The sequence below is a fragment of the Megalobrama amblycephala genome, linkage group LG9, assembly GCF_018812025.1.
Source record: "Megalobrama amblycephala isolate DHTTF-2021 linkage group LG9, ASM1881202v1, whole genome shotgun sequence".
In the NCBI taxonomy this organism is placed as follows: domain Eukaryota; kingdom Metazoa; phylum Chordata; class Actinopteri; order Cypriniformes; family Xenocyprididae; genus Megalobrama; species Megalobrama amblycephala.
In genome coordinates this window covers 16,709,100-16,721,351 of record NC_063052.1, presented here as the reverse complement: position 1 = coordinate 16,721,351, position 12,252 = coordinate 16,709,100, and the positions used below count along the sequence as shown (strand labels likewise).

At 37.3% G+C, this 12,252-nt stretch overlaps 1 protein-coding gene across 2 annotated transcripts in view; it reads left to right on the top strand.

Annotated features, from left to right (window-relative positions):
- The window catches only part of eepd1 (endonuclease/exonuclease/phosphatase family domain containing 1), a 42,517-nt gene extending 31,480 nt beyond the window's left edge, over window positions 1–11,037 (top strand). The window contains exons 3-7 of one of the 2 annotated variants that reach the window (XM_048201874.1): window positions 3,096–3,206; window positions 9,052–9,180; window positions 9,791–9,926; window positions 10,191–10,385; window positions 10,544–11,037. In XM_048201874.1, the coding sequence (XP_048057831.1) occupies window positions 3,096–3,206; window positions 9,052–9,180; window positions 9,791–9,926; window positions 10,191–10,385; window positions 10,544–10,740 (768 nt within the window). In that variant the 3' untranslated portion in view covers window positions 10,741–11,037. The remainder of the gene's footprint in view (window positions 1–3,095; window positions 3,207–9,051; window positions 9,181–9,790; window positions 9,927–10,190; window positions 10,386–10,543) is intronic. The other variant, XM_048201875.1, reaches the window with a different exon arrangement.
- Window positions 11,038–12,252: the final 1,215 nt, after the last annotated feature.

Here is a 12,252-nt window from a genome sequence, read left to right as displayed (position 1 = left end):
TCCTCAAGCGTTCTTTACAGATCAGCTGATTATGGCACTGCTTCTGTTGAACTTCTGGCTCGGTCCCCTGGTACCCTGCAGGAAACTCTCCCCTTCTGCTCCTGGTTAATTATAGGACCTAAGTGGGGGGGGGTCTGAGGTAATGGGAATGTCAGATGTAGTTATCAGATTTCCCAGCACCAGTGAGTGTGCTCAGCACGTACTCTTTGGTAGGATAAGGCCAGGTTGTGTTTGCTAGAAGATTAAGATAAATAATTGCAAACTTACAGAGGCTTTGGTTTCTCTGTTTTGAGGTGATCAAAATGAAAAACGGAAAAACAGCATCAGAAAGTTGCATCTCCATCAAAGGCATTGGGTCTCATTCATGAAATTTTCATGAACATGCGAGTGAATTCGGAGTAATTTGCGCATTAAAATGGACATTGGAAAAAATACATTGGATTTACAAACGCTTCGTATACAATGTGCGTATAAATGAATTCCAAACATTCGTAAATATGGCGCAGGTGTAAATTTCTTTAGTACCAACTAACATTTTGAAAATACGAATATGCTCATGGATCCGAAAATTTACTTCAGAATGGCTTTATGAATGAATTACACACAAATTCATTCTGCTGTTGTTACATGAATGAGGCCCATTGTCTTCCAGTAGGAAAAATACCCTAAACTCTTCAAAAAGCACCCATTTCGTTGCATTTTACTGAGGTGGCAAGCAATAAAAGTACAGATCTAAATCCTACTGAAAGGATTAGTTCACCCAAAAATGAAAATTCTGATATCAATTACTCACCCTCATCTCATTGCTAACTCATAGGACTTTCATTCATCTTTGAAATAATGAACAGATTTAATTTAGACTTTTATTCATATATAAACATTGATCAACGCACATACAAGAAGCACATCAAATATGATGAACAGAAGTTTAAACATGTTTGTGTGACGCGCAAGGATAGACCTCATTTATTCTCACCCGTCAAGAAGGTATGATTGAATTTACATTTACCATATTTGATATGCTCTATGTTATGGTCTACGATAATCTCTGTATGTGCATTGCTTTATATAAGAATAAAAGCCTAAATTAATTCTAGTCATTATTTAAAGCGATCCTGACTTGAATTAAACTACTCGATTCATATGGATTACTTTTACGATTTCTACAACATTTGGTGGAATGGACTTTCAATGGGGGGACAGAAATCTCTCAGGTTTCATTAAAAGTGTCTTCATTTGTGTTTTGAGGATGAACAAAAGTCTTATGGGTTTGGAATGACATGAGCGTGAGGAAATGTTAATGACAATTTTCATCTTGCGTAGCTAGAGGATAATAACCAAAAGTACCTGCACTGGTGTTTGCAGCATATATGGTGTTTCTGGCATATATGAGAATTAGAGCAGTTTGCAAAAGAAGAGTGGGCATAGGAATACAAGTTTAATTTGGGAAAAACACACCCTGATATTATCATCTTCTAATATCTGTCAATTCAGACAGTTAAGCGATATATCATACATTTATAGTAGGAATTTCACTGATGGCTATAGGAAGCACGGAATTACAGTTATCTTTGACAATCTCTATGTTGTCAAATTGTCCATTTTAAGATTTCTGTGTGTACAGTAACTCTTTTACTGTATTAAGGTTTCATTTGTTAACATTAGTTAATACATTATTTAACATTTAACTAACCATTAGCAATATATTTTTTACAGCATTTATTAAACTTTCCTTCATTTTAGTTAATACAAATGCAATTGTTCATTGTTTGTTTGTGTTACAGTGCATTAACTAATGTTAATGGTCTGTCTAAACACTGGATTCTGATTGGCTGGAAGGTGTGCATTAAAACTTGTTTAATGCACAGGTAGTTCCAGTCATTTTAATCACTGTTCTATATTAATGCGCTGCTTTCATTAAAGCACACACACAGAGATCAGAGATCGCACTGCGCATGCACAGAAACATTCAGGAGCACAGAAACTTATAAATGCTGTTATTATAAAATAGCAAAGCTACTGAATTGCTTCATTATATGTCTTGGCCACGAGGGGTTAACATAGCTGTTTTTGAAGGAATTAAACTCACAGAAAGAGAGAGAGACTCTGCACAGATGCAGGTCTTTCACACGCATGTATCATCTCCTCTCTCTTTCTCTCTCTCACGATAAGTCAAATGAATGCTGTAATTCATTCATTTAAATAAATGTAATCTTAAGCACTACTTTATCTCTGTGTCTGATTTAAAGTGGGCAAAAGTGCTAGATCTAATGAGCTATAACCGACAAAAATAACCATCAATTTTATCCATGTTTGCGCTGCAAACATCATTAATGTGTCAATGCTGGCAAATGGCCAAGGTATAATTGGGGTTAATCCACAGCTACCTGTCCATTAAACAATTTAAATGCACTCCACTTCACTTCAGGTGGTTCTTTGCCTCCATGTCATGCATTAAAATAATTTATTCCACAGCTAGCAGTGGATTATCCCTTACTTAAATTTGACGGTAACGTTTCATTGGTTAAAATTAGTTAACTACATTAGTTAATATGAACTTGCAATGAAAAATACTTCTAAAGCATTTATTATTCTTTGTTAATGTTAATTTCAACAATTAGTAATACATATAAAAGTCGAATCTGTTAATATTATTTAATGGACCTCAGCTGAATACTGAACAGCTGTATTTTTCTTAACTAATGTTAACCAAGATTAATAAATACTGTAACAAATGTATTACTCATTGTTAGTTAATGTTAATGCATTAACTAACGTTAAATAATGGGACCTTGTTGTAAATTGTTGCCAATGTATTAGTAAATGTAGATTTACTAAGATTAATGAATGCTGAAGAAGTAATCTAACTAGTGTTAACAAATTAGTGTTACCATGTGTGTAATATTCCATTTTTTAATTGGCCAAAAACTAAAGAGATACATATGTGAATAAACAACAAAAAATTTATTTTCAGTAACATTTTGCAGATATGTTGAATCATGAAAGGGCATCCCCATAAGGGAGTTTAATACTTTTTTTTTTTTTTTTTTTTTTCACACTGCTAATCAACTATCCTTTGTGTTTGTTTGTGTCAGTTTTGTGCAGAGCTGAATCAGCCCACTCTCTGCAGCGTACGCAAGTGGAAGAGTGCCAGAGGCCTGTGGAAATGTGCCGTTTCAGAGAAACCCACTGGACAGTCCAGTAATGTAGGTTCCCTGTAGCACACATACACACACACACATATATATATACACATGATATGGGGTTGAAGGTCCAAAATGTTTATCAACAGCCTTAACTAGAAAATATCTGCTGCTGCAGCAGACAGAAACCTGTCCGCTGATTCAATCTCTTTTAAGGCAAGGCACTAAAGCTGAAATAACTGATGTCACCATACTTTCCCAGTTGATTAATCACAGTACTTTAAGAAAATTGTTTTGTATAACAAGTTTTCTAAAAAGTTATGTTTAGGGTTAGTTCACCTAAAAATGAAAATTAGTAGTAAAGACATCATAAAAGTAATCCATGTGACTCCAGTGGTTTAACCTCAATGTTATGAAGCAACAGGAGTGTTTTGTTTGCGCAAAAAAAAAAAAAAAAAAAAGCACATTTATTTAAAAAATCTTTAATGCAATCACAAGAGCACCACAACATGCTCATGGGTGTTGTGTTGACACAAGCAGTCATTGTGGCGTGCACATTGGAGATTAATATTTTGTAAACATAGTAGCAAATTTGTTTTGCGCAAACTAAGCGCCCGTGTCCCTTTATAAAATTGAGGTTAAAACACTGGAGTCAAATGGATTATTTTAATGATCTTTTTACTACCTTTCTTGGGCTTTAAATGGCTCATTTCCACTGAGCGGTACAGTTCGGTTCAGTACAGTACGGTACGCAATTTTTGCTGTTTCCATTGTCAGAAGCTGTGAATGGTACCGTAATTCTGAACCATACCGTACCACTTTTTTGGGACCCTTCCGTTGGGGTACCAAGCACAACAGTACCAATAGTACCGGTACCAAAATGGTGGAGCTACACTCTGCAGAATGTTGATTGGTTGATAGAGAATCGTCACTTGCGCGTGCTACAAGGGGAATGACAACACGAGGCGCCACACAAATGTGGTCCAGGCAACGCTTGCATTGATTATCTTCACTTCATGTAAGCTATATAACAAAACAAAATATAAAACACAACCCTGCCTCTTTTCGGTTTCATTTAAAAAATATGAAACCTATTAATGTGTGGTTCAGGCAATAGGCTGTCTGTTGTTCAAGAGTGGCTTGACACAAGGAATTCGACAGCTGAAACCCATGTCTTGCATACATCTGTGCGTAGTGGTTCTTGAAGCACTGACTCCAGCTGCAGTCAACTCTTTGTGAATCTCCCCCACATTTTTGAATGGGTTTTGTTTCACAATCCTCTCCAGGGTGCGGTTATACCTATTGCTTGTACACTTTTTTTTCTACCACATCTTTTCCTTCCCTTCGCCTCTCTATTAATGTGCTTGGACACAGAGCTCTGTGAACAGCCAGCCTCTTTTGCAATGACCTTTTGCGTCTTGCCCTCCTTGTGCAAGGTGTCAATGGTCGTCTTTGGACAACTGTCAAGTCAGCAGTCTTCCCCATGATTGTGTAGCCTACAGAACTAGACTGAGAGACCATTTAAAGGCCTTTGCAGGTGTTTTGAGTTAATTAGCTGATTAGAGTGTGGCACCAGGTGTCTTCAATATTGAACCTTTTCACAATATTCTAATTTTCTGAGATACTGAATTTGGGATTTTGCTTAGTTGTCAGTTATAATCATCAAAATTAAAAGAAATAAACATTTGAAATATATCAGTCTGTGTGTAATGAATGAATATAATATACAAGTTTCACTTTTTGAATGGAATTAGTGAAATAATCAACTTTTTGATGATATTCTAATTATATGACCAGCACCTGTAAACCACAGATTTGAGCTTTAAACAACTACATTCTCGCCTGAAAAACTTTTAAAACTAAATTTCATGACACAAAATTAATGTAGTTTTTAAATTATGTGGGTTTAGTCCTCCGTTATTGACGCTTGCTGGTAGTTGCTGCTGCATGGACGTCTGAACTTTGCGTACTTGGTATTGAGAAACAGCTAATATTGGCGTGCAGCAAGCAAAGCTTGTCTTTTTCTTGTGATAGACAGCCTCAAGCCGAGAAGCAAGAACAAGATCTGCTGTATCCAGTGTCGTTTACTGTGTCATTTTCTTCTTCTTTCTGGCTACACCACGCCTATCAAGTAAGGGTACTGTTGGCGGTGGAAACGCAAGCCTGATCAGGGTTTACCGTTCCGAATCGTACCGAACTGTACTGAACTGAACCGAACCGTACCGCTCAGTGGAAACGAGCCAAAAGTGGTAGTTGCATAGGCTGAAAATGGAGGGACAGAAAGCTCTCATATTTCATTAAAAATATCTTCATTTGTGTTCCGAAGATGAACGAAAGTCTTACAGGTTTGGAATGACATGAGGATGAGTAATTAATGACAGATTTTTCATTTTTGGGTGAACTATCCCTTTAAATAATTGAGGCACTAATCAAATATGCATGACTTTGCATATATTTCCTGAACAGAAATCTGAATATTGGATAAAGCCAGGTTTCAAATGTCTTGTTTTGTTTTATTGACATAATAGAGTTAAAGGGGATTTCGAATATCTCTCTTTTTATCACTCTATAAATCAGAAAATACTGTCAGCCAACAAAATCACCATGTTTTTAGAAAAAACATGTAACATAAATCAAGCAAATGTTATATGAACTTTCAGAATATAGATAGGAATAAAAGGGTTTGGTGTTTTTAAATGCTACTGAAGTGGAGATTTTGGACTCAGTGAATGAGAAAAAATCTTTAAATATATGTATTGTAATTGAAATAAAATAAAACTAGTCTGAAAAATTACATTATGGAAGCAAAGGAGCCCAAAATCTTAAAATTGACCATTGCATAAAAAACAATGTTCTTGTCTGTAAGGTCTTGGTTAATCATAAAAAAATAAATAAAAAATCTTGACCATGTCTAGAGGTGTCTGGCCAAACATAAGATGTTCCCTGGATAGCGCTGTTTACCCACACAGGAAACATCTTTGCAGTGACATGTGGCAGATATAAACTCCACAGAGACTGTGCTGTCATGTAGGATAAATGAATGAGATTACGCAGGAGAATGAAAGTTCTTGACTCACAGAGGTCTGCTTTCCATCAAGGAGCATTACTGTAAATTTTAATATTAATCAAGGTGCTCTAGGATGTATTGGACCAGATATTTGCCTGTAGTTGAGCTATGTGTGAAATCTGCAGTGTGTTTTTAGAGAGAGAAAGTGTCTATAAGCCCTCATGTGCTTTTACACGACACAGTAGTTTTCTAATAATTCAGGTTCCTGTTTTTAGAAGTATGTAGGCTGAATCCTGGTTCTCATTTGCACCTCAATAAACACAATCACCACTTTCAATACGAACTCTATTAAAGCCACACCTGAAGACACTTTAAATAGAGATGTGTTGTGATGCACACGAACGGTGTGTACTTTTCCCCTGATCTCTTAGCGGCGCTTTCTCTGTGCACTGCATTTAAATGGGACATCAGGCACAAAGGCTGTTAAACCAACCTGACGCACTCCAGTCATGATGATTCAGTGGCCTTTAGTTAAACACACACAGCTCACATGAACGATCCACAATTCATGCACTCTTTATCTATGCAAATATGGAGTTGCTGTCTTGTTGTGCTGCAAAGAAAGGCTTCACTTGTCCTATGCAGCAGCCATTGTCACGAAGGGTACTGGACCAGTGTTATTTTAGTATTATTATTTAAATTACTATTATAGTATTTATTCACAACTTGAATTGGCTTTATTTTTATATTTTCAGTATTCATTGTAATTTAAGTGTTTATTAGTTTTTTAATATTTTTATCTTGCTTTAATTTTTAGTTTTAATAATTTTAGTACTTATTTGTAATTTTGCTTAATTATTTTTTAAGTTTTTCATCTGTTATTTATATCTTATTTTATTTCACTTAATGAAAACGATTTTTAATAGTTTAACAATAACAATACTGTTTTAATTTAATTCAGAAAAATTAATTTACTTCTAACCTGTCTATTTTTTATTATTCTCTGGAAAACAAAAGAAGATATTTAGCAAAATGTCTTGGCTGTGGTTTTTCATACTTGCGTTCTTAGAGAAGTAATACTTACATTTTAGCTTTTCCTCACTCAAAGCTATCACATGACTTCAGAAAACTTATGAAAATAAAGTGTAGGAGTTGTACAGGCTCCTTATATGGTCATATTTATATATCTAGTTCAGTCATGAAACTCTAGATGGCACAGGCTGATTGGTCCTTTACATGCAATCTGTAAGCAATTGACTTTTCGCAAAGACCTGTCCCCCTTAGTTACTGTTGCTATGTCCGACAAGCTATGGCACTGTCACGCCACACACAGTGAAAAATACATCGCGGAGCAAAGAGGAAACTGACAACACGTCGATAGACAAGACAGAGCAGGTTACTTATGATATTAACCCTTTCGAGCGTGAGTTTAAAATATTCTAACTGTCCCCCCAGAGTGATTTTTTTTAAGGCGACCGTTATTTTAGAACGTTTGCCTTTAATGTTTCCATGGCAACGCGTCTTGCGTGTCACGAGCGCTGAACGCAGCAACAATAACACTGTATGACAGATGGATCGCTATTATTTAGTTTTTCCTTTATATTTAAAATATTCGCAAAATTGCTTACCATGTCATCAACTATATGATATTCCGATTCTCAAATATGTGTAAGTGAGTGTGCTTTGTCGTTTTAAAACCTTTATAAATGATCTTTATCTTGATCTATAATGCGAGATGGGCGCCGCCATCTTAGTTTGCGCTGCAGTTCACAGAGTCCTGTCAGTCGGATTTACAGCAGGTGAATTCATCAATTTCTCCCGAAATATATGCAAGTAAGTGGCTGGTGAACTGGAAGAATAATAGAGTAAACTTTATAGTTCCTTGGCCCATTATGTGCGTCTGATAAAATGTCGGCAAATTATATTTGTTATTGCTGCTTCCACTGATGTCGGACATCAGTGTGTATTTTATAAAACTCTTAATGTATTGTTGTAATGGTGCTTATGCATATTTAAATGTCTGAAACCTTAAAAGAAACATTATGTGGCTGAAAACGCTGCATAGCTGTGATATATGACAAGAGCTGCGCGCGTCCATCTCGCAGCCAGAGCGCGAAAGCACAGTTTGAATCTGGCAGTTATGTGACGTCGCTGAACGTTCGAAATCCCATATGTGGTACCGTACGCCCAGGGGCACAGAAATAAAAATCCCATATGTGGGACCGTACCGCTCAAAGGGTTAAACAAAGTCCCAGCTTTCAAATTGTGTCATTTTTTTAAGATATTAGAACAATAAAAACCGTTTTGTGGCTCTTTAATGTGTTGTGATTGCTGTAGCGCCTCAGCTCAAGCGGTTCGTAAACCGATAATCTCTTCCTACTAGTTAATTTATAGCATCAAATAAACATGAATGAACATCAGAAGGAATGTTGTTTCAAATGCGCAAAGACGTCAGTACACACCATTTTTCAAGTTCAATCCCACCGAGGTTAATCTTCTAACTCCTTTCGGATTCGCCATTATGATTGGTTAGATCGCTTGTCAATCAAACTCCCGGCGAATGGGTCAGTTGGCCTTTGCTAAACCTGCAGCCAATGAGTCTGGTTCATTGTTTGCTGTTAGCTAATCCTGCAGCTCGCTATCAGAGTTCCTCTGAAACCCTCCACCTTCCCCAGCTAAAGGATTTATGTATGTCTATTTAAGCAGCAGCAACAGCATATCTTACATGCTTACTGCAGCGTTTTGTGTATCTATTAGCATATTCAATAACATGCTAAAACTTTTCTGAGAGTTGTCATGATTAAAATGCTTGTTCTCTTTAATAGTAGGTACGTACAGTTGTTGGGTTATGAATGTTATTTGTCAGATCATAATCATTATGGTTTTGCTGTAATCCTGTAGGTTGCTGAGTACTCTGGTTTCCTGTGGGACAGCTCTTCTGGGATTGAAATGAAGGATGCCGCTGTCTTGGAAAGTTCTGCGACTAATGGTAATGGGAAGCATCCTCAGCCATACCTGGGACATTTTTATGTAAGTAAACCTGGAATACAGCTATTTATCTGTTAGTGTTACCAAGCAATTTGTTTTATGCAGATTTTCATGGTATGTATTAAATTGATCAAAATAATTTATAATTAAGGAAAATACATTTTCAAATAAATGCTGTTCTTTTGAACTTGGTATTCATAAAAGAATCCTGAAAAAAAAAAATGTATAATGGTTTCAGCAAAATTATTAAGAAGCACAACTGTTTTCAATGTTGAAAAAAATAAAGAAATGTTTCTTGTGCAAATCAGCATATTAGAATGATTTCTGAAGTATCATGTGATACTGAAGACTGGAGTAATGTAACTTGAAAATGTAACTTTGTCATCACAGGAATAAATTATATTTTAAAATATATTAAAATAGAAAATTTTGAATTGAAATTATATTTCATAATAATGTTTTTACTGTATTTTTGATCAAATAACTCTTTCAAAAACATTAAAAATGAATCTTTCTAACCCCAAATATTTCATCATAAATGTAACTGAACTAAATATGTTGTCTCTTTCATCTCAGCTAATTGTATAACAGATAATATGTACACTTTTGATCATTTCAATGATAAATCCCACCCAATTTTCTCTGTAACCAGATTGGATCGTCTGAGCTCACGCTGATCAATTTGCACCTGACAGCAGCACCATCGCCTGCAGAACATAAAGGAAAAAACACTTGTGACGAACTCAAGGCTTACAGACTGAGCTCTGGTATCCAGGAAACTCTCAAAGGTCTGTTTCAACATGATACTTCGTGCATCATTGCTGGAGTCACTCTTACACGAGCCTCTTATCTGTTCTGTGTCTGTGTCCGCAAGCTCCATGGTGCTATCAGGTGGAATCATAGTCTTTATGGTCGTATGTTTGTGCTGTGTATTGACTATTACTGTGTGTTCTAGTGCAAGGAGAGAAATTAACAAGGGTTGAGGACATAAATGCAACCAAAAATGACGCCAACACCCCCTCAATATTTCTCTGTTGGTGTTACTGTTGTAGGTGAGAGAGAGCTGCTGGTGCTGGGTCACTTTGGCATGGCTCCCGACAGCCCTGAGATGGAGTGCCTGAGGAAAGAAAAACTGTCCGCCCTCCTCGCACCGTCCGTCTTTACAAACATCAGCACTCGCACCCCGCAGGGTTCACACTGTCTGGACAACATCTGGGCCAGTCGCTCCCTCAAAAAGATCTACACAGGTGGGTGGTGTAGAATTTAATATTAGATAATATTTTAATATGATAAAAACAACAGACTCTTTAAACAAGTCAGCTCGGAGAGCATAAGAGACTTTTAAAATCATGTTTGATTCCACACTTTTGACTGTTATGTGTATGTGTTGTGCTGCCCCCTTCAGGTCATTGCTCGGTGGTGCGGGAGGGCCTGACCAATCCCTGGATTCCTGATAACTGGTCGTGGGGTGGGGTGGCATCCGAGCACTGTCCTATAGTGGCAGAGTTCTTCGTGGACATCATCCTGAAGGAGCACCTGTGCAGTGGGAACGGCGTGGCGGTGGTGGAGAGAGGAGACACCATGTCCAAACATGAGCGATGACCTTTTACATAGTCACTGTGGAAAAGGTCACAAACCTCTGGACTGACACAATGACTGACTGAATATAAATGAAAGAACGCGAGAAACGCACCATGATTGCCTTTTTGTTTTGTCTGTTCAATGTACAGTAGAGATTCTATAGCAGCAAACATTTAATTTTAATATAGAGCAATATAATGAGGTATTTAAACACAGATTTATTAAACATGTACATAAAATGAAGTGAAATGAAGAAACAAATGACAAGTGTGCCAAAACTTTTTAAGTGCAAACAATAAATCATTATTTACAACCTGAGTTTGTCTCATGCAGTGATTTAAGCACAGTAACACATAGGCTGTGTTAGAAATGGCATAATAAGTTTCAAAAGTTTGGGGGGTTTATTTATTTATTTATTTATGCTTTGAAAGAAATTAATACTTTTATTCAGAAAGAATGCATTAAATTGATCAAAAGTGACAGTAAAGACATTTATAATGTTACAAAAGATACAAAATATCTAATTCATATTTCAACCCTGCTAATAAGAAATGTTCTTTGAGCACCATATATACACTATATTGCCAAAAGTTTTGGGACGCCTGCCCTTACGTGCACACAAACTTTAATGACATCCCATTCTTAATCCGTAGGGTTTAATATGGAGTTGGCCCACCCTTTGCAGCTTTAACAGCCTAAACTCTTCTAGGAATGCTTTCCACAAGGTTTAGGAGTGTGTTTATGGGAATTTTTGACCATTCTTCTAGAAGCGCATTTGTGAGGTCAGGCACTGATGTTGGACAAGAAGGCCAGGCTCGCAGTCTCCGCTCTAATTCATCCCAAAGGTGTTCCAATCAGGTTGAGGTCAGGACTGTGCAGGCCGTTCAAGTTCCTCCACACCAAACTCGCTCATCCATGTCTTTATTGACCTTGCTTTGTGCACTGGTGCGCAGTCATGTTGGAACAGGAAGGGGCCATCCCCAAACTGTTCACACAAAGTTGGAGGCATGAAATTGTCCAAAATGTCTTGGTATGCTGAAGCATTAAGAGTTCCTTTCACTGGAACTAAGGGGTCAAAAACAACCCCACACCATAATCCCCCCTCCACCAAACTTTACACTTGGCACAATGCAGTCAGGCAAGTACTGTTCTCCTGGCAACTGACAAACACAAACTGATCCATCGGATTGCCAGACAGAGAAGTGTGATTCGTCACTCCAGAGAACATGTCTCCAGTGGTCCAGTGGTGGCGTGCTTTACACCACTGCATCCGACGCTTTGCATTGCACTTGGTGCATTGCTCTCTACGCTCTGTTCTTGAGCTAATCTTAAGGCCACACAAAGTTTGGAGGTCTGTAGCTATTGACTCTGCAGAAAGTTGGCGACTTCTGCACACTGTGCGCTTCAGCATGTGCTGACCCCGCTCTGTGATTTTATGTGGTCTACCACTTCGTGGCTGAGTTGCTGTTGTTCCCAATTGCTTCCACTTTATGATACCACTAACAGTTGACCGTGGAATATTTAGTAGTGAGG